This window comes from Amphiprion ocellaris, chromosome 3 (genome assembly GCF_022539595.1).
Source record: "Amphiprion ocellaris isolate individual 3 ecotype Okinawa chromosome 3, ASM2253959v1, whole genome shotgun sequence".
In the NCBI taxonomy this organism is placed as follows: domain Eukaryota; kingdom Metazoa; phylum Chordata; class Actinopteri; family Pomacentridae; genus Amphiprion; species Amphiprion ocellaris.
The window spans coordinates 24,635,903-24,659,479 of NC_072768.1; the positions used below are offsets into that span (position 1 = coordinate 24,635,903).

Here is a 23,577-nt window from a genome sequence, read left to right on the forward strand (position 1 = left end):
GATGACAAGGAGGATATAGACTGCAGAAAGAGGAGAGATGCAGTAGCTAGCCACAACCACATCTCCGTGTCTGGATTTCACCACAGCTTGCCGTTGCTGTGAAGGATTTCTGCTTGTTTTTATTCTATGTTTATGTAGTTTCAGATTTAATCCTCCAAAAGGCCCCCTGTTTTTTGGTGGCAGGACTAGCTGAGCTTCTATGTGTGTTTCGGAGGAGGGCTTTTAAAGCAGCAACGGATAGCGGAGCTGGGGCATCTGGCCGTCTGGGAGGCAGCGACGGCCGGCTGGCTGCATTGTGTTGCTTTGATGACCCCCGCTGTGTAGCTGCCTGCTCATCAACCTCCCCTCTCTCTCTCTCACCCTCCCCTTTCTCTCTCCTCTCCTTCCTCCTTCTCCTCCTCCTCCTCTCTCTCCATCACAGCTCCCGGTCCAGCCATGTTCGGCACAGAGTCCTCATGTAAGTACCACCACCATCCTCCCGTCTCCTCGGTGTTTGTCTGTTTATGTTCCTTTTTACGTTTGTGTGTCCTTTATCTTGGGGAGAGGAGGAAAAGGAAATTGCTAGATTTCCTCTGTTCCTGCATCCCTCCTCTCCTCTCTTCTTCCTGTTTTGCCTCCATGGTTGCTGGTGGCAGATTGCATGGGGAGAAATCTGGGATCTACCATTTTAGCATGGAGGGTCTGCACTACAAGCTAGCTGGTCATGCTGAGCTTACCGCCTGCCTTACATTCTCTTACTCTGAGCGATGGTGCACTACTCAGTGTCTGTGTGTGAATATCTGATCACCCTCTGTCGATATGTTTCAGTTCTCATGAGTGTATTGGCGCGCTGGTTTCATGCAAGTATGTCCTTATGCATGTTTGCATTTATGTGAGTGAGCATGTCAGAAGATGGATGCTTTTGCCACTGAGGCATCAGCCTCCTCTCTCTTCTTTCTCTGGCTCTCGCAGATCGCTGTAAGATGTGAGGGTATCATTTCCAATCTTAGATGCTACTGAAGCTAACATAGCGTGCTGCTGTTGTGTGTATTTGTCTGTACATGTGTGTTTTGGGCATTGTGCAGCTCCTGACCCCTCTCAGAAGAGTTTGTAGTGTTGATCTGTAGGTGGGCTGGTGTCTTAAGGAGAATCCCTTTCTCCCCTCTCTACCCGAACCTCACAAGAAACCCTTTCACTTTGATCAATACCATGATGGCCCACTCCACTACCTGCTCAATGCTTCACGGAAGTCTGAGCTAATCTAATTGATTCTGTCATGGCTGCCCAGTCAGAGCCAAAAGTAACTTATTTCTTTGACGTCAGATCAGAGCTAGCATGCACACCGGCAGCGGCACAGACTGTGGTGTGTTAGCATTCTGGCTGTTAGAGTGATGAAAAGCTGTTGCTGCATTACTCCTCCGTCAAACAGTTGAGGGTAATGTTGGTGCAGATCACATCTTTTCACTGACCAAAGCCTAACTAAGGTTGTCTGCCCGTCTGAATTTGAGGTCATTTTAGAGTCAAAGTTGATGTATTCTCTAAGTTAGTTTTTCTGCAACTTGTTCTCATTGTTTTCTGCTTACTTGGTCTGTGTTTTGCTTTTGAAATGGTTTGGGCAATTTTACTGCACACCAAGTACAATTTAAAGCAGATATTATCAAAAGTCAAGACGTATCATTGTATGGGTCACATTATGTTTTTGGTTGTATTTCTTTTGCAATCAAAGTAAATAATGAACAATAGAGACTTAGACAAAACATGTGTAGAGTATGTTTTACTCTTACTCATATGTTAAAGTTTGCCTAGATGTTTAAAACATTAGGTGACTAAGATGTTGAGTATATAATCTGATAAAATTTAATAATAAAAGGTTTAATAGAAGACAAATTTAAGAAATGCTCATCCAGTACACTTAAAAATGATGCATAGTATTCTGTTCCTAAAGCATAGAAAGAGGTCTAAAATACTTGAGCAGACAAACTAGATAGACAGGTTAGATTTGCATTTCTGTGTGCTGTCAATTCTGTCTCAGTAGATGTGATGATTTTATACAGCCTTTATGGATACAAATCTCCACATCTGTAGAAGGGATGGACCTTGTGACCTTTTGAATTATTTGCCGGTCTGTAGCCTCTTGCCCACCATGCTGCTGTTTTATACGAGTCACTTCTGTACCATGTTGGCATAGGGCGATGTGTCTTTCCATTTTGTCATGTGTGTAGTTTCAATCAGGTGAGCTAGTAAATCATACTTACTGCATACACAACAGAGACTACAGAGAGTATGAATCAGTGTTAGCCCACTAGTAAGCTCCTGTACACAAGGTATGATTTAAGAGTGCTGCAGTTTGGTGTTTTTATATCCTTTTATAATACAGAGTTAAACAAAATGCATTCATTTGATTGATTGGTAATGGCAGATGGTCAAAAGCTATGACCAGTTTTGTAAACAAATGTCAAACTTACTTGCTAATTGTGTTGCTTTCGTTGTTACCATACCATTATACTCAGCCACATAGAATATGAAATGAGAACACCATTATGCAAAACATAGGACTTGTTTAAAGTAGATCACACTGCTTCCCACAACAGCCAAGTTTGTCAATGTATATTTAATGCTGGATTTTTTTTTTTTGGTCCAAAATCATTCATTGCTTTTTGAGATTAAGCTGACAATAGGCACCAGAGAGAAAATAGAATGTCCATTCAACTCTTTAGGATGAAGTGACAAACTCAGCAGCATGTGGTGAAATACACAGCTGAGCCTCTTTTATAGGCTATCTCATTGGAATAGCTTTGTTAGGAAATGGTTTGGGTCCAAGCTTATATCCAAGCAGCAAACACTGCATCAATAAATTAACTAGACACAGTTAGAAAATTTTTGTCTGAGATACTGAAATTGCCTCTGGAATCGGGCCTATGTTTAAGATTATTCATGTGAGTAAAACTTCTTGTACCACATGAGCTGCTGATCTACTGTAGTTGCCAGACTTTCATTATCTGTTATTTTTTGGGGAAATATATGCAGTTGTTATTCTTATATGATGGTCTTTTTCATTGTGCTGATCCAAAATGTGATAATGTGCTGGTGTCACAATCCCTGCTGATCATCTAGACACCTGGTTCTGATAGAGGCTTTTGTAAATCTTGTCCAGCCTTTACAGCAGACTGTGTTCCATTGAGGGCACTGGACCTGTTCTACAAGGGTGTCTGATTTGTGTATTTAATAAGCCAAATGTGGTCTCAAGTAGATTCAGATATCAAGACCGACAAAAGTCTGGCAGGCTGTAGCATGCATGGCCTTTGCCAGTACAGTCTCACTCTGCTTCACTCTTAATAAAAGTATCATCTGAACAGCTAAAATTTAAAAGTTTTTTTTTATATTTGCTTATATGTGACTGTCATAAATATAGCCGTATCTATAATAATTTTGCGACCTTAAAGTAATTACCTTGTATAGTCTTTTCCCAAACTGTTCCTCTTTCGACTTCTGTGCAGCATTTGACATTGTGGGTCAACGTTCAGGTTCGATAGGAAATGTGCCGAATTGCTTTCTGGCACCAAACAGGGTGGACTCTGTTCCCCCTTTCTCATAATGACAGATGGTAGTGGGAGTGAAGAGCCAGGAAAATCACTTCCACCATATTTATCTTCGTCAGTGCAGCAAAAGACGAACCAAATGTAAACCACATTTGTTGAGTCTTGTCGTATAAAGTGGAAACGATTTGATAATACATGTGGGACAGTTATGTACACTTCAACTGCTTGTCCATCTCCTATCAATTTATTTATTTATTTTAGATTTCAACAAAATGTATTGTTCCTTAAAATAATAGAACAGATGTAAAGAAATATGTAGTATTTGCAGCGGAAATCCATAAAAACAATGTGACTTTTATATTTTAGAGACTTCGAATAACTTAAAGTCAAACTTTTACTTTCAAAAAGGGCTTTTGGAAGGGATGTCTCAGTGTTAAAACCTAAAATGTGGTTCTTCATGAGTTATTTCTATCAGTCTTCAACAGCCATCAGCACTTATAAATACGTCTTACTGACCTTCGTGTGCATCATCCACTTCCTACATGTCTAAGTGCAGTTACCTTGTCACACACAGGAAGGGCTTATTTCTAGTCAAGCGGTTCAGCACAGGTTTGGGTAAATGGTGCTTACATTCTGCCTTGCTATTGCTCCTTTGGCCTGTGTGGTGTTGGATGCTATGAGGAAGAAATTGATTGTTCAGTAGATCTACAATAGGCCTACACTTGATGAAAACAGAGGTCAGTACTTGCAGTTTTCTAGGTGGTACAACACTTTATTTCTGCCTGAAGGGGTATTGATTTTCATGGGTCCGCACAAGCGACAGTCGTGAATGGAGGTATTATGTTTTCGGTGTTGTCTGTCTGTCTGTCTGTCCAATATCTTTAGAAATGTCTTGAGGCACTTTCTTTAAAATTGACACAAATATCCACTTGATTGACCACACTGATTGATTGATCTTGAGTTCCCACCTTGAAACTCTGATAATAATCCTGTCAGGTTGAAGATGTGTGTGAAGTACATGTGCACATGATAGAATTTGTATTTATTATAATCTTTTAAGAAGAAACACTAGTGTTACTTGAGTTAACGACCTGGTGCTTGAAGTTGAGTAAAAAGCTCTTTTTCCTTTTTCTTTGTCGCAAGAGCTGCATGAATGATGCCATGCACGTATTAGAATTTGTAGCCTCTTTGCAGCAACATTCATACATGTTATACCTTATACTGAATCTGTTCAAAGTCTTTCCTACATATGAGTCTGGACAGACATGAATGTAAACTGCACCTTGACTAGCTTGCGAATGCCGCACAACTGTAAGGTAATAATTCTAGTTTTCCTTTAAATTCAATTAGGTTTTATCATTAGTGCACAACTAACAGTGACAAAAATAAGAGAAAGGAGAAATAAATAACTTATTACAGAGTTTTCAGGTTGGATTCAAGCCAGTGTCTTGTAGTAAAATAAATGCACTTCAGACCATTCAGTCAGTCCTGCTGCCTCGGGCGATTGATTGTCTGATGTCAAATTGTCTTAGAGGAACAGAAATCTTGTTATACCATTGTCTGGAGAAATACTTGGCTCTGATTCGCTGCATGATGTCCATTAATTGATTGCAAAATGCTTGAAAATACAAATGAATGGTCTTGGTGTTTATTTAATGCCTAAAAACCTCATCTCTGTACATTAAAGTTACATATTTCGATTTTTTTTCCATGAAAGTAATCTCTTTATATCTTAAAATCGTTTAAATGTAACTCTAGACAATTGCTTCTGCTTGAATGTGAGAATCTACATTGTCCTGGTTTTGCTCTCACCTCCACCTCTCCACTCATTACAGTTCAAAGCCATTAGCAAACACAGAACTCAGCTGAAACATGGTAAAACTAATTTAAGCATACAAATATACGCTACATGCTGACAAGTTGTCATATTGAGGTATTTTAGTGCTATGCGTTCAAGCCAGAAATTGGTTATGAAGGTGAATAATAATACAGAAAGCTTCACCCTGCAAGTTGACAGGTTTGGTTCTTTAGGTTTGTTATGTATGAAACCCTCGAAGTATAAATTTGTGTGTGTTTTTTTTTTATTGTCTGTACACTGCAGTTTCAAGGTGGAAATACTTCAAAAAATTCATGGTGTTGACTGTTTATTTCACTCATGGCATGTCTTCCAGCATTTAAAGATTCAGCATAATGACATGTAAAGGTAAGATACAAAAACAAACTGATTTTCACCTGAGGGGGATTTGAATTTCTTTGGCCAGCTAAAATGGTTTAAGCATGGCAGTGCCTCACAAGGTGTCCATTATCAAGAATTAACAGACAGTGTAGAGGCCAGAACTGTCCATTATGCAGTGGCGTCCCCCTTCTTGCTTATCATAGCTGTGACCTCAAGGGACCAACACTGACAAAGCATTCTTTTTTAGCATTGCTATTAGTTTAACAAGTTCTTAGATGCTCAGGTGCAGAGCTCCGTTGTGATTTTGATATCTTGCCCAGTGTTCTATGAATGCACTGAGCTGTTTGGGTTAGCAGCTTGCACTTCATTCCTGGATTCATTATATTACTAAAGTTTAAAAAATCAGGAGCAACGTCCTCATATGTAGATGAACAAAATATTGGGCCTGGACATTTGTTTGATGGATGGCTTTTACCATACTGGAATGCTAGTAAATATGGACACACTGTGTGTTATTTACACAGGGAACATGCATTGTATTATAATCTTAGGTTCAGGATACACATTTTTGTGTCAGATAGTGTTGGTCACCGACCAGTCACAGCTTCCCATCATGATCATAATGATCTTTCATGACCCGCGTGGTGTTATTGATAATAAAGTTCCAGGAACCCACTGTTACGATAATGTAAGTAATATGTTGAATGGTACTGGGTGTTATGATCAGAAAAGTCTCAAAACCACTGTGGATCAGGTCATTGGTCGCACTTAGAGTACAGTACAGATTGTCTGTCCTTTCTTTCTAGCTTTCACAGTGCTATATTGTGTGTATAGCATATTGGGCTTTTATATGTCAGTGTCAGAAATAATGTAGATGTTGTCAAGTGTTTAGACTTCAGAGGTGCATCATTAGCTTTCGTCCTCTATGATACACTACACAGAATGTGACAATGCATTTTAATGCACAGCACTCGTTGTCTTGCTGTCGGACAATTTTCCCACTGCTCTTGGGTTGTTTGAACCTGACAAAGGCAGTGCACATGTAAAATGACTTTACATGAAGGAGTGTAAGAACACAAATTCATTTTGTTCATTCTTCCCATTCATTTATATTTACTCCGCCAAGGAACGCTGCGGAGTTATGTGACGATTGGCATACATTTGTCCTTCTGTTGATCTATGAATCTGTCCATTTGTCTATGTGTAACATTACTCAAAAACAGACTAACAGATTTGGATGAAATTTTCAGGGAAGGTCAGAAATGACACAAGGATCACCTCATTAGAATTTGGCAGTGATGTGGCTTGTAGTCTGGATCCACAGATTTGTTAAGGATTTCTGAATCATTGTGAGATAGCGGCACAGGGTCACTGTAACTATGACAAGTGAACACTGCATCAGCTGCCTGCTGACGATCGCCTGATTGCGGTTCTACTACAAATCAACCACAGTGGACTTCTCGGGACTTATCCATCGACTGAGCAGCCTTGGCTCTCTGAATGCTTTTCTTGTTGCAGTTGTGGGTTATTGATCAGAGTCCGTGTTCAGTTTGAGAATTTCAGGCTTGTTACCTTTAGTGGTTCAGTTTTCTGTCTGGTCTTCCAACACTGACCTGTTGAAGACTGTTAGGGTAGGGTCTCCTTGTTGATGAGATAGTCTGACTGATGTTTTGCTTAAGGCAGTGGTTTGAATTGACTATCATTTGAAAAGGTGAACTTCTAGAATCAGCCTGGACCACTGTGGTTAACTCACTTATGTGTATATACCACTGAAAACACTTCAAGACTTTTGATTCATTTTATTGGTGAGAGTGATGATGGCAAAAGCAATGTTCCATAAAAGCAAATGAGTTATATTAAAGTTAATTTTAAAGTGCTGTAAGCTGTGACTGTATTAAAGTTGATTGTAATGCAAAGATAACAGTTTGGTTTCTTGTCCTACACTAATATTAGATTTTGAGTTCACTTTTAGCTGTACGTTAAAATGTGCTTCTGTATTGACCATGTCTCTACTCTAGCTCACTCAAGTACAGATAATGAGTTAAAATAGTTTTTCTGCTATTATTCTAAACCCATATTAATCCATATCCATGCTGCATTGACATGCATGTTATTAATACGGATCTTAATTGGTTTGCGTGTCTTCCTGTGTGATTACAGTTACTGATGTCAGCAGGATTATATCACTTACTGTACATCATTATGTGCATGAAACCATAATTCCCTGACTATGTAGTATGAGCATATTTACAAGTTGCACCTAAATACTCTGTGTCGTCCACTTTTATATTTGTGATGTAGCACATTTTTAAAATTGATAAGATTTTAAAACTCTACTAGGGTCTTTTCAGTCTAAAATAGAACACCGCTGGTCCACATACTCTACTCTAAATGTTCTGCCTGAAACCTGAATACTACACTAAATGTAGACCAGGCTATTTCTGTGTAAGATTAATGTTAGATTGTCAGCAGTATGCCTTCAGATGACGATGAGCTTAGGGAAATGCAATTGGCAAATGGAGGCATGTTTTGATTGTGGGAGGATTGCTGTGGGCCATACCTTAGTCATATCACTCCAACATTGTATAAGTGTTATTTCATCAGTGGCAGATGATGATATTTTTTAAAAGCGGAATATGATTTTGCCTGTTGCCTGACAAGATCACATCATCTTTCAATTCAGTGATAAGCTGCTAATGGGCTTTGAACTGAACTGAACTCCAGGTTGTCTATTGTATTTGTTTGTTCCACTATTGGTGCCCAAGAGCAGAATAAGGTGCTTACTGAAGATGGCCATTTGATGGAAGCACTCTGACGGTAACCAGCTGTGTCTGTTGCTGTGGTAACCCCATAAGAACGTCAAAACGGCAGAGTGATCGGGTTTCTGTGGTAACTGCTGACTTCTGCTATTTTTGTCTCTTGAGCTCATATAGTGGCTGGAAGTTGAGTAAGCCAAAAAAGAAGGCTTATTATAGATAAGTACTTTATCTCATCCCATGAAAAGGACACTAATGTATTCTCTTGGGTGATGACCTCTGACCCTCAATCCTCATCCAGCAGATGCAAGATTTAGAAACTTTTCATCATAAAGCTTGGGTACCATGTCGTTCATACAATAAGGAATTTTGCAAGAGGAAATGTCAACCTGGTAGTAACGCTGTTGTTACTGTTGTACAGCCACCACCACAAAGTGCTCAGTTGCTTAATCACTGCCGCTGCTGGCATTTGGTTCTCATTCTGATTAGATACATCTACCCTACAGACCTAGCAATTTGTGACACATCATGACATGTTATTAGAAAACATTCTGCCAAAGGAAACTTAGCGTATGCACAGTTCTGTCTTTTTTCTCATATTAATTGAAAATGTAATTAAGTGGGAGTTACTCCAAGTATAACTACAGAAAAGAATTTTTTTTTTTTTTTTTTTACCTTAATTGTGTGTATGGTTCGGATTGGTTTTAAAATGATAAAATGATGACTAAAATTAATCTATAGTACAGTATAGATACAGTATGATTTAGTGTATTTTTTTTAAAGAAAAAGCACAAATTTTACTGGAGTTGATGACCTGATGCTTGAACTTGAGTAAAAAGCCCTTTTGTCATTTGTTTTGTTGGAGGAGCTGCATGAAGGATGCCTTTTCCCTTGAAAATTCAGGTAGTTGTGGTAAAGTCTGTGTGCTTGTCAAAAATTAGTTTTTTTTTCCATGAATTCACTTATATGTATTGATGTATTTTTTTTGAAGTAAATGATGATGAAGGTCCCTTACCTTGATTGTTTATAGTTGCTCAGTTCTGTGCAATTAGTATGCGCAGAGTGAACACCTGAAAAACCTGGAAAACTCTTTAACATCATCTATAGTCATTTTACTGGTATTCAGAATCTCCATATATGGATCTAAAGGCTAGTTGGGGAAACTATTCAGCAAACAAGACCAGCTCCCAGGCCATTTGCTGTTGCCATCCATAACTTTGGCGGTGCATAACCTGTGCCAACAGTAACAGAGCTGAAACTCTGGAGCTTTAATGATCATAGACTTGGCCAGAATGAAGCAAGTTGAGGTAATTCTGTTGCTCAATTCATTCCCAGCATGTTCACCCTGCTTGCTATGGATTTTGTTAAATATATTTGAGATTACATAACTATATTTTTATGTTCCTTAATATATTAAGCGTAGGACAATCATTTGTGGCTTTTCAGTGGGCTTGATTCCCACCAGCACCAAAAATAACAAGTCAATGTGTAATTGCTCATGTTCTGTGCGCTACTCTGGTTTAAACTGCCCAGTAAATGTCATTAAAGCATGACTTGAGAGCTACATGAAGATGCTTTTGAATTAAATATGTGTCTTTCAGTCATTTTCTATGCTATGGTTTGATATTGAAATGTTTTGATTTAGTATTTCAAAAAATTAAAAATGTGACAGTTGTAAATATTATCATAAAACGTTTATTGGAAGTGTCAGAATGTTAGTATTGGCATTCAAAAACCAATGTCGATCAACTAGTAGGAAGGTCAGAGTAGTTCCCAGTTTATTAAATTGGGATTCATTCCTAGCTGATCCCTGCTTGTCTGGATGACATTCACCCATAAAATGAGAAATAAGACACTTGACAGTAGCATTTATCAAATATTAGACAGCTAGCCACATAACCAACAAGGTTTTGTGTAACGGGTGTCGATTTAGTCAGTTGGATAAGTTGGACCCTATGCTGTGGGTGGGCGAGGTGAAGAACAAAAACATGACTGTTCTTGGCGCACACCCTCAACCGTAATTGTTATGTGTGCTTGGCTTCTGATGAAAAGGGATTTTTTTTTTTAGATCGACTGCAGAATGAGCTTGAATATGATTAACACCTGGGGCTGCATGATATGGACATGATATCGTTTGGCTTATACAAGCTTGTCTGTGTTTAGAGTATTTAAAAGTTGATTTAGAGGACAGGCAATGATTCAGAGTTTGGGATTTAGAAATCCTCTTCCTTCCTCATTAAACAAAGAAAACTAAATCTAATTTCTCTATTGCTTTTTTGTTTTCAAATTAGTAGCCTGCAATACAAGGAGGAATGAATTGTAGCAACAATTTCACAATCTTTACTGTTGTTTTCAGTCTATTTTTATGTTGGCATTTGCCCTCTTCAAGCACCACCATTCTGCTGTTACTGCAGCAACTGTACAACTGCCTGCGTAACTTGTAGTGTATCTGTAAGTGTAAATTCCTGGATTTATACACTCCTTAATGGCAAATGCAGGAATAATTTCTGTTTGGCAGAACAATAAAAAACAGTTTCATTATTAACTAGCATTAGCATTGAGGTAATAAAAAATCTTTTAGCCTCTTATTGTCTCAGTAGTATTGCTGTTAATCCCGCATAGAAGAGAACTACATCACAGGGCCATTGGTAGACTGCTGTATGAATGTTGTTCTTCTAGTGATAATTGAATCAGTACAGTGGCATCTCGTACAGGAAATCACGGCATTTGTCATCATCGTGTTACTACATGAACATAGAACAGCAGCTAACCTTGTCAGCCTTTTAATTTCACTGGGCTTTCTCTATCGTCATATTCTAGTGTTTCAGCAGGCTAAAGAAAGAAAGGAAGTGCCTTATTACTAGAAGGTCATTGGCTCTAATCAATGGATCAAGTGGGAAATTTAGTGTCTGATGCAAGGAAATGATGTTTCACGCTAAGCTTTAAACTGCTTCTGATGGGCTCTAGAGCAAGGTACTTAACCCTCAGTTTTCTCCATTAAAGCTAGTCATCTGGATGAATGGGGTGATACTGGGCTGGTGCTAGGATTGTATAGCTGCACAAGGCTGCTGCTTAAAAATAGATTTGGATGGATTTTTAGGAAGGTCTCTGGATAAATAAAAAATAATTCCGCTGCATTAATCACACTACTGAAGGATCTTCTCTATCTGTAAATCTGCACTAAGACACCTTCATCCATTCTCCTGTAGGGTCATTTAGGGGTTGTCATGGTTACCTCTGCAGGACGAGGCTAAGGAGCGTCCCCACCCCGCCGCCCTTCATTAAAATCCATGTTATTGATTGGCTGCACTGGTATCTACAGACCCCCCCTCTGTACTTATTCTGCTGGGTTACTAGAGGGAGAGAAGGACAGAGCTGGCTTTGAATTGCATTGGCCTGCTGTCACTCTCAGACAGCGGCCAATCAAGAAAAAGAGAACAGACCAGGGGCCCTCACTAGTAAATGTGCTCAATGAAAGACAACTAGCTACTGCTTCCATTTCTGTATGGATGTAGAGAAACATAACTTTGATTTCTGGTGAAAGAGGGGGGAGAAAATCTCACTCTACTGTATTTTTTTCTCCTTCCAAATTAATTGATAGGCCTTGTCAGTGTGTTGGTGGCTCTAGTGGACGTTTCAGTGGAATGGAGGGTAAGTAATTTAGCGCTTCTTCATTTTGTCTGCAGCTGACAGGCTGTGTGTAGTCAGGAACTGTATGGTAGCTATGTTTCTGATCTTTTCCTGTGCAAATGTCCTTTATGTTGTATGCAGCAGGTGGTCCTGTACATTTTGTATTGATATTCATGAAGTGGATGGTTTGCTCAGCGCGTGGGCGATGGCCTGCTGACAGTGTGTGTGTATTTGTGCCTCTTTATGTCTTAGTTGTAGATTTGTGTGTGTGAGGGATATGCCAGCTGTAGCTGATATCTGTGTTTACATAGTGGCTTGTTGAGCAGGGGTAGAATAAGCCTTGTATTTATTTTCTGTGAATGTCCCATATGTTTGTTTTCTTTGTTTACTTTTAGTCTCTGTGGTAATGGAAAATAAAAAAATGAAAGGTTGCTTGACTGATTTTTGTCAGCATTTGCAACCTCCCACACAAAATCTTACCGGTAGTTGTTATTTGTAAGGGTTACAGCTGGGGAACTGTCTTATCCATCAATTGGCAACTAAAGCAAAGAAAATTAATAAATAAATCTTTCTCCTTCTCTCCGTTCTCTTTTTTCTGGTTGCTTGATTCACATTAAATACGTTAATTGTTATAATCTGATGAGAATAAATCTTGAAAACAAAATTTTGGCTTTTTTGTAGGTTCAAAATTAAAACAACACAAATCAATTTGAGTAAAAAACAGTTCCTCTCAATTTTCAGCCTGCAGAGATAAACTTACTGCTCTTATTGGTAACATCAAAGGTACAACTGAAGACAAAATAAACAGTTTTGAAGGTTTTTTTTTTATTTTTACCAAATTTAGGATAATATTGTCATGTTCACAAACAAATACAATATCTTAGAAACAGCTGTTCTCTTGACAGTTTAAAAAAAATATCTTAGTTTCTAATGTTTGACCTCACCATCTTTGACTTTAAACATTTGGATAATCCTTGAAAGTATGCAGCGTGTGATTTAAGCAAAACAAAATCCGTGTAGTGGCACATTTTTGTCAGTTGATTCTCACTTTGTGTTGAGGACTAAGCACTATACTCATATGTCTGGATTTTTAGCAATATTACAACTGTGGATCTTATCTATGTTCTGTAGTGATGTTGCTGGTGTTTCTTTGATCTCTTTTGCATTTCTGCACTCAAGAGAAAGAGCACCAGTTTGGATCTACATTCTTTGTTTTCTAACCCAAAATAGATTTCTAGAATTTTTGAGTGATTTTGAGTGAGTCCCTTATCTCTCTCTTTCTCACCTTGGTTGACATGATATCTCTGTATTTTCTATTAATGTTAAAGATATGTTTCAAGTATTTTACAGTGATGATATTAATTTAACTCGTAATGCACTGATGGCAGCTAGCGGCTTGTTGTTTCTTTTGTGAATCAGACAAAGGTGTTTGTTGTAAACACTGGTATTTATGTGTGTAGCAGTGTACAATGACAATGTTCAGTGTTGTTTACAACGCTAGGTCAAATTCTGTTCACATCCACATGCATAGACATTTGGGTACAAAGTAAAGACCAGCGCACAGAAACATGGCAAGAATCTCTCATCAGTATTCATGCATGTTATACACACAGAGAGACTAGCTTACCAGATATTGCTGCTGTGACAGATGTTGGCTGCACTCCGCCTTGCTCAAAGGTCAGCAGAGATAGTTAGACCCAGACAGGCTTTGCTAGCTGCCCAACCAGTCAGGGTCTGCCTTATGAGCCAGGCTATGAGGCACTCCTTAATCGACCCTGCCAACCAACATGTCAGGCATGACCAACCGAGCTGAAATGACTTATAATCCAGGGTAGGATGCAGGCAGCCTACAGGAGCTCCCAACTTTGTCTCCTGTCATCCCCACATTGCTTCCTATTGCTGCGATATTACTTGACATTAATGTAACTTTTTAAAGCTGTGCCTTATTAGTCCTGTCATGGCTGTTCTGAGCCCTTAAGGTTGCAAATATATTTAAGATTAATTTGCAGTCCAATTCCAAAATGTACTGAAAATATCTCAGTACCACTTTTTCTTTCTTGTTGCCAATCCACTATGCATTTGTGCATCTTAACTTCCACTAAACTGTTGATGCTGCTTGTATGCACTTAACACTCTAACAACATCAAAACGTCAAAAAGAAAATGGTTAGTGCTCCAGTTCCACAAATGAATATGCAGTTTACAGCATCACTCAGCACTGCTGCGGCATTTTGTGAAACTTGGTAATGACATACTGTGGGACACAGTTCAACTCCTTACGTTAGCTGTTAATCTCACTGCTGTATCATTGTTTGCAAAGTGTTTTTAAAAGAATCCAGTAACTTACTGTACAGATACTGTAAGATAATTGTTTAAAAGAGAGCACTTATACCACTAGTACTGCAGGAAGAGAGTGTATTTGTGGGTGTTCACATCCAAAGTGGATTAACAGTGTAGGATTCCGAATTTGAGTCATAGTCTTCTAAATTTAGAACAATGTAGCAGGAGATTCATTGTAACTCTCTTCCAATATCATTCTGGGCCTAATTTAAGATAAATGTTGAGGTTACTTTTAGTATGTTGTCCATTGCTGAAGGCAGTATGCCTGTTGTTGAGCGTTTTTAAACATATGGTGGTAGTAATGACAGAAACATGAGTTTTTGGTACATGATTAAAAAGACTTCTCGTTTGTTGTCTTATGTAATTAAAGCACACAGGTCTGTATCTCTGTGTGTCCAAATATCCATTTATGAGTGTAATTGTATGTCTGAACGGGTGCGTGCTCACGTCCGTCTCAGTGCGTGCCTTTTATCATTTCAGTCAGGCCAGCAGTCTGCCCACCGTCCCCTTTTCAATAAAGGTCACATCTCCTGTTGTCTCTGGTGACATTTAGTCTCGAGTCTGTCTGATAGAATTTGTCCCTTCAATTCATCATGTTACTCTCCCACCTTGCTCTCTAGCTGCTTTCTTACAATAGTAAGTTGTTGGAGTGGTCGCCAAAATAATGAAAGAGGAAGGGATCTTGTTGCGTAAACAGGGTCACTAGTTTGAATCGTTGCACAGCAATCAAAAATTGTGCAAGAGAAACATTCTCCTACTTTTGCAAAGACGGTAGTGGATTAAAGAATTTGTTGGTTGAATGATTGCCATGATGATGGTTGCTTATCAATTAAAAATTGCAGATCCCAGCAGAAAAGGCTTTCAATTCAGAGCTTTTCTTTAATTTGTGTGATTCTAAGCTGATTATTTGGTTTTTTTGTACTAGAATAGCAATTTTAAGATGTTACTAAAGACCCCTTCTTGTGAAAATCAATAACATGTCCATATAGTGTTTCTTATGTGCTGGAAAACGCATCATGAGCAGCATATACAGTCAACGCTGTGCCTGAGCATTTCCACCATGAAACTGTAGTGTACTGATGGCAGTCTCAAAAACATACATTTCAGGGTTTCGTATGTAACGAGCCTAAGAAACCATTCTTGCCAACTTGTAGGGTGGGTTTTTCTATAACATTATTTTTCCTCAGAACTGGTTTCTAGTTTGAATATGCGTGGCTGAATTTGGATGGATGATGAAATTTAGTTAGTGTTGACCCTTGATGACACTTACACAGAAGGCATGAGTTAGCCCTAAAGTCAGCAATTGTAGTCCAATTCACTTTTTGTCAGATTCACTGAATACCTCGCCCTGGTCTTCTAGCTGTGCATTCTATGTGCTCTGTGGGTGTTTGTACCCAGCCTGGGCTTTGTAAATGAGAAACAAAGTGGCCTGGACCGGACCACACAACACTATTCCAGTGTGTCCTGTGCATGAGTACAAAAGTGCGCTAGACAGGAAAAAAGAGAGGGGGCAGTAAGAGCAAGGGTGACAGTAAATGTGGAACTTGCTAACTATCTAAATATTAACAATCGTTCTCCACATTTACTAGGTGAGAAGGTAGGGCTTACTTAATGTCAACAGGACACAAGGGCACACAATTTAAACCAGTGTTGTTTCAGTCGTACTTCAACAAAACATTCTAGTTTCATAACTGTAGCTAGTGTGGATCAGTATGAATGTTAGCATGTTCCTCTGCAGTGCAAGTTAAATAAATGTTAAAATGGAGATGGTATAAGCCTGCTAGCCCAAATGCCAAATTTAGTGCCAAGTGTCTTGAAAAGCAATTTTCTCTCCATTCCTGAAATTTGCGTGTTCAAAGATGCATATATTCTTGGTCACTTTGAGTCTTTTTTTCCCCTACTGGCTGAATTGGTGATTGATCAGTTGCTGCCTATAATGTAACAACAGGAACATGTTTCAGTGACAGTGACATAAATACTACATGGCACAAGTACAACTAAACATTCAGTCCAAGTGCACAGTTTGACTGCTAAGCTTATCGTTCATCTAACAATTCATTTAATTTAGCAGGTGCTTTTATCCAAATTCAGCCATCGTTAACCAGGTATGTTATGTTTGCTAGAAGCCCGCACATGGAATTATCTATATTATACGAACACGGGTTAATGATTAAAAGTAAGCATTGTCCAGTCGTTTATATAATTTGGGGGCAGCAGAGAAACTCTGTCTTATTTCATTTTCATCCCTTTCTCTAATTAAAGGTGGCATTAGTGGTAGAAGAAGTACTTGAGCTGTTTTCTTCACTAAAGCTCTCACACGGTAAAAATACTCAAAGAAAAAGTCCTGCATTCACTTTATGACTAAAAATGAGGAGTGAAAGAGAAATTATCAGTTGTATCAGTAAGAGCAGTGGTAGCTTTAAGATCTTAATATACCCATCCTTACCTATGACTGCTCAAACATTAAACTACTAGTAGCCATGGTGTTGACTATTTATTTCTTGCCTTATATGTTTTTTTTAAATACGTTATAAACATGTTAACTTTGACATGTAGTGCCCCATGATCTAAATTCCTAAGATTTCCAATTTGAATTGATACAAAACAGACTGTTTTGATTTAAAGCTTTAATTATTTTGGAAGGTAAATCTATGACTTGTGGAGTATTCATACCATACTCATTGTTTTATGTGATTATACCGTATGTCAGTTGTGCCTAAAATTATTGGCTTGATGAAGAGTTAATTCCCAGCCGGAAAGCAGGGTCCTCTCATCAGTGCAGGTTGGCAGCAGCTGTTAGGCCTGTGTCACCACAAGCCTGCCTAAAAGACCCTTTTCTGCTGAGACGAGAGCCTCCACTTCACTGCAATGAATAGATGTCCAGCTGCACTCAGTTTATGCATGTGCTTGTGTTTCTGTGTGCACATGAGGCTAGGGTTTATCTGAGTGGCGCCTTTTGTCCTCCTCTCCATCTTCCATGTGACCAGTGGGGAATTAACATGACAACCCAACACCCTCACCAAAGTGCAGTAGTCTGTCAGTGTATCATCGTTTTCAACTGCTAAGAAAATCTCACAACTTTGAGCCAAATGCAGGCGCGCAAGTGAGCTCACCTCTAGCCACTAGCAGATATGATGGTACATTTTTCAGTTTGCTGAACATTGGTATAATGTTGTCGTGGGTTAAAACATTTTCTGTTTTCTGTACAATCTCAGTATCATTTTGTAGATATGTTTGTTTTTTTTAGTTTTACTGTGTGGCTCCCTAGGGAATGAGTGAATCAGCAAGAGAAGTGATCAGACTAGACTTATTCCTTAAAATTTTTAATGATGCACAGTTCAGCAGTTTTATCTAATCTACCTAGTTTGTGTTTTCCACCCTGTGCTCAGATCTCTGGGTTTTCTGTTCAGAGCAGCCATCAGTGTTAACCTCTTACCATTTTATCAGTATCACAAGCCAGCAGGTGATCTGCAGGTTTGTGATCCAGCAGGTAATTTCCTTAAACGTATCATTATATGTTTTCCCTGCTATGTGATCTTAGCTACTGAATAGCTGCTTATTTTTTCCCTTAAGCACAGATTTCTGCAGCCTGTCAGGTTACTACAGAAATCACTTCCTCACCTGCATCCAGCTTAATGTGACTACTGCTAAGTCAGCATAAAAGCAGGCCATAAAAATCATAATTCATCAAAGAGTACAGAACAGTATGAAATACATTGGTTTTGTTATGTTTTAAACTAGAAAAAAAAACTCGATAATGAATAGAAAGGTCACAGCTTAAAATATCGGCTGTCATTTACCAGTGATTTTATTTTGTGAAATTGAAAACACAAATGGGACACGGATGGCAGAGGAAGACACTGACATTGTTTTGTTGCTTCATTCTGCAGACAGAATCACTAGCATTGCAGCCAAAACACCTCACTGACAGTTTGTCTTTCCAACACTCAAGACAGGAGACTAAGTTTGAACAGCAAGTCTAAATGCAATTCATTAAAGCACAGGAAATAATCCCTTATATAAATTATACATTCATTACCTTCTAATACTACTGGGGGAACAGAAGTACATTTCAGTAATGACGAAGATGTGTAATAATTGTGGTGGTGGCTGCTGTTTAAAAGGAAAATGGATCAGCTCTGCATTATACAGCTCGATTGATTATGGATCTCAGTGTTGGGCTGAGTCTGTTTATCACAGAATCTGAAATGGCACCAGTAAGCAAATTGTGTAGAAACCTAACTTGAGAGTTATTCTTCTGTACGATAGCTTTGAGTTGTAAATGTTTTTGCTTCGTTAAACTTAGATTTGTGTCTTTTTCATAGTGCATACTGACGTCTATTAGATTGTATAGCCACCAACGTGTGTTGATTTTGACTTAAACTTACATGCACTCAGTAGTAGATGCATACCACTATCTCGCAACTGGCCATCTGTTCAGTCAGTGTAATTAAAATGTGGGCTTTAAGAATCTGTAGCCAGAGTTCAAGGCTGTTTGCTGAGCTGATAATAACCAGGCTGGTAAAATTAACCACAACCAAGCAAATGCTGTCAAATTGACCACAGTTTCTACCCAATTACCCCGTTAATAGTCATTTACGCAACACATAGATGCTATTTTCCATGCAGCAAGTCATACGTGCATGGCAACATTTTGAAACATACTTGTGAATATTGTACTTCCACTTAGTTTTCCAGTTAAGCACAGTTTTCTCTCTGATTTTCTAACCGCAATATATCTTCACTCTGTAGTTAAAGCCTGCCATGGTCGCCTGGTGTTGGGTAATTTCATGTCTGAGCAGCAGGGCTCTCTGGGAAATGCCAAACTCTCCATGTGGATGACATGTTTCTGCATGAAATGTTTCATGTGCTGGAATCACACACCCTTGAATCTTGAGACCTTTTGATGTTTTTCCTGCACTCTTTACCAGTCTTCTCTGTAGACAGGACCTATTTCTTTTTTTATGGATATCTGGCATTTGAGTCTCCAAATATCTTTTCTAAAGTATTCCCCTTTTGTACAGAGATTTTTGAATCTAATAGGACTAACAATCTGCCTGTTTTTTTTTTGTGTCTCCTCTGTAGTAAGCATGTTTCTCAACACCCTGACGCCCAAGTTCTACGTGGCTCTGACGGGCACTTCTTCCCTCATATCAGGACTCATATTGGTAAGATGCACTTGCTTCATGTTTTAATGGAATTATGAAGGAAAAAAGTTGTCGATTAGGGACAAAAAAAGATTACTCATCTTTAATAGAAGTCGTAAGTTGTCGATACCAGTTCTAAAGTATCCAAGGCTCAATTTAATGCTTAATAAAAAGCATTTAAAAAACCTAAAATTATTTACGCAAACAACCCAAAAAACGTAACTAAAAAATTAATGTTTCGACACCCTGATGAAGACTCTTTGAATTGTAAATCGTTGGTTTATCAATGTATTAATAAAGAATTTTTATATTTTATTCGTACTGCGTTGTAGTTTGTAGATTAATTTGGAGTGGGAAAGTCATCTCTGTTTTGCCTAATTACTTTAAAGCTGATACTGGTCACAGATTTGAAATTTAGTGTGAAAATATTTTTTCTTGGATGCGCTCTGCACTAATATAACCTAGAGCTTGTGAGTCTCCTAATAATGGCTATATTTAAGCTTGCGACTGTTACATTGCACGCTGTTCTGATGCATCAACTAAATGCAAAAATTATTTCTGAAGTGTGTTGACTGTGTGCCCTCTCTTGACATTTTCATTCATTGTGTTTAAAAGAGGTAATTAATTTTCAGAGGTGGCCCATCTGATGACTTTATGGGCTCAAGATGTAATCTACTGGAACTATAAGCACAGGTTCAAAGGTCATAAGGAGCTGAAATGAGAGGAAATCCATACTCATTTGGTCCTTTGAGCTGTGAAAAAAAGCAATATTCAATATTGTTTTTGTACTTTTCAGACTACTGAGAACACATTTTAGTTTTTTTTTGGTTTGTATGTGGTTAAAGATATAAGTAGGCAATTGCTGTGCATTAAATGCTAGGGGTTCCAAATATTTTATCCATCTTTCAGGTTCTTCACAGAGACAGCCAACTGTGCAACAGTGGTTGGTCTGTAGTTTAAAATAGCCCCTCTCTTAATTAACTCTCTCTCTCTCTCTCTCTTCCCTGTGGGCTATTGGCCAATATGCGTAGGCTGCTTGGAAATGGTGTTGAGCTCTGCACATGCTCTGTGAAATGATTAAGAAAAGTTGAAGCCAACTGGTTTCATTAGAGCAATAATGTTTATTTCTCTGTAGCTGGGATGAGTGTTGATGCTCCAGTTAGGTAGTTTTTCACTGTAAAGTTCTAGATAAGCACCAACAAAACTTGATATCACTTCCTCCCTAAAGCAGAGGCTGACAGGAAAACAGCTTGGCCAGAATGAAGTCTGTGCATCTGCACAGCAAAACAGCTCATCAATAATCTGAATGTTTGCCTCACATTTACTTATTACAACTAAAAAAATAAATATTTTAAAATGCGAATGCTTCTCATATTAATATGTTTTCCCTTTATGTTGCATATACTCCACCGCTGGTCTGGCAGTTTAATCTAGTAACTTTCACTTCTTTTTGAAATTGTATTTTAGGTGGGGAGATACAAAGATGTTCTGTTTAAAACTAGTATATTTATACCACTAAGCCATGACATTAAAACCCACCTGCCTAACATTGTACATGTCCCCATCATGCTGCATGTGGTGTCAGACATTGGGATGTTGGCAGTAGGGCTGCCACAAACGACGCGTCGACGAATCGCCTGAGCACGATACGTCATCAAAAGCGGAAGTGAGCGCGCAATGCAACAGAAATCACCGTCCGAGTGGAGCGGATCGCATCGTGCATATATAGTATATGCATGATGCGGCGCGGATGTCCGCGCTGTATCGTAAACGCAGATGTCCACGCTGTATTGTGCGTATATAATATATGCATATACTATATATGCACGATACAGCGCGGATGTCCATGCGTGTTCCGCGCTCCACTCAGACGGTGATTTCTGTTGCATTGCGCGCTCACTTCCGCTTTTGATGACGTATCGTGCTCAGGCGATTAGTCGACGCGTCGTTCGTGGCAGCCCTAGTTGGCAGCAGATCTGTAGAGACCTGTGGGTTGTGGGATGGGGCCTCTGTGCATTGGGCTCATTCTAACACAATTTGTTGATGCTCAGTCAGATTGATAACTTTAAGGGTTTCTAGGTCGGGTCAACGCCTTTGGCTTCTTGTTGTGTTCCTCGAGCTGTTTGACATGGGTCCAATCCCCATCTCCTCTCTCAGGCCTAGGCACCAAGCCATCACTGACTTACTTGAAGTCACAGTTGTAGTACTTAAATGTGTGAGTTGGGGAGGTCTTCAAATGGTTTAAAAAGCAGGGACACATTGGCATTACAAAAAAGTGAATTTAGACCCTCATGTGACTGCTTTCTATCTGTGACATTAGAGTGTTTATACATCTTAGCAAACTACCAAAAGGCTAAAAAGCCATCAACAACTAGATCTCATGCAGATGTTTGAGTGCTGGTAGCCAGATGGTGTCTGACAGATTACTTCCTAGTGGATTTCTTCCCTACACCATCCATGTTTGGTTTGTATACATTTTGTGGAAGGCAGGACAACAATGTATGTACATCACCAGTTTTATATGAACTAGGGGAGTGCCTCAGGAAGGTTTGCAGATATGTAGACTCAAAAGAAAGGGCGCTTAGTGTTGATTGAATGCCAGGAACCAAATTCTCCCAGCAGAACATTGCAACAAGATGACCAATGTTATACATTTCACCTGGCGGTGGTTGCAATGCTGTGGCTGACTGCTGTGCCATTGTTTGCAAACTTTTTAAAGGTTAGAGATGCCGAAACATTGAATTGACACGAAGGTAAAATAACTGCACTTCCTTTATAAAGCATTTTTATCCTTATAGAGCATAACAATAACTGATGACAGTGGAGCTAGCATGCAAGGTGGTGGGTGGCTCATCAGTAGTCCTCAGTAGTTCAGGATTCAGTATGTTGCTCAGGGACACTTTAACATGCAGATCACTGAGTGATTCCTCTCTTCTATCTGAGTAATTCTCAGACATTTTCCATCATGACCCAGCTGTCTTTACATTTTCTGTCCAACCAAAGTACAGGTTTCACTGATTAATTCCTCCTCTCTGGCAGAAGGTGGTAATTGGTAAAATGCTGGAGAATCACAGTCTTGGGCCTCTGTGGCACAGACCCATCAGTGCAGACAGTGTTAATCAGCTCACACTCGCATTACAATAATAAAGATGTGTTGAAAGCAGACAGGGAATAGTGACGAGCCAAGCACTATTGAGGTTGTTTAGCTGACGAAGTGTTTTCTTTGGTATCTGCTAGCAGGTGATTCTCTTTAGTGTCTATGTCTTATTGAAAAGTCAGATTGTCAGGTTTGCACCACTGTGTTTCAGGAGCTCAAGTTTTGTATCAACTGAGAGTAGGTGCTTCTCTGAGAAAATCATGTGCAAAAGAGAAAAATGAATGTCTTCACTGAATCAAAGTCACATGAACAGTTTAATAAAAAATTCTCTTCCTGTCTTTCCTTCTCTTAGATCTTTGAGTGGTGGTATTTCAGAAAATATGGGACCTCCTTCATAGAGCAGGTGTCTGTGAGCCACCTGCGCCCTCTGCTGGGTGGAGTGGACAGCAGCTCTCCCAGTAACTCAAACACCAGTAATGGGGAGGCCGACTCAAATCGGCAAAGTGTGTCTGGTAAGACCTATATATATTATCTACTTCAACAAAAAAAGCATAAAAACAGTGCAAAAAGTGAAACAATATCTGATTTAAGCAACATTGCAGCAACGTATTGGAACTTCAGCTCTGTTTAGTTGTTTGACATCATAGTCAACATTTGCTGTCACTCACAAGAGACTAAAATACATGTTTGCCTCACATCCTGCCAACAAGTCAGGTGATTACAAAGCATGTCTCAAGGAGATAGAAAGAAAATATAGAAGGAGCATTGTCCTATGTGAGTGTTTCGAAACTGTTATTTCACTTTTTGTTTTTTTAAAATTAGATGTATCACTTTATTGAATAATTTTTTGCTTTTTTTTTATAAAACAGCAAAACATGAGAAGAACACTAAAATAGTGTGAACAGACAATGGGA

The 23,577-nt window shown here is 38.9% G+C and overlaps 1 protein-coding gene across 6 annotated transcripts in view; it reads left to right on the plus strand.

Annotated features, from left to right (window-relative positions):
• The window catches only part of LOC111572781 (suppressor of tumorigenicity 7 protein homolog), a 59,755-nt gene that overhangs the window by 13,615 nt on the left and 22,563 nt on the right, over positions 1–23,577 (plus strand). For 4 of the 6 annotated variants that reach the window (XM_035951154.2, XM_035951155.2, XM_023276598.3 and 1 more), the window contains exons 2-4: positions 422–457; positions 19,505–19,587; positions 23,016–23,175. In XM_035951154.2, coding sequence (XP_035807047.1) covers positions 436–457; positions 19,505–19,587; positions 23,016–23,175 — 265 coding nt within the window. In that variant the 5' untranslated portion in view covers positions 422–435. Of the gene's footprint in view, positions 1–421; positions 458–12,030; positions 12,102–19,504; positions 19,588–23,015; positions 23,176–23,577 lie in introns of those variants that run through there. The other 2 variants (XM_035951156.2, XM_035951157.2) reach the window with 2 other exon arrangements.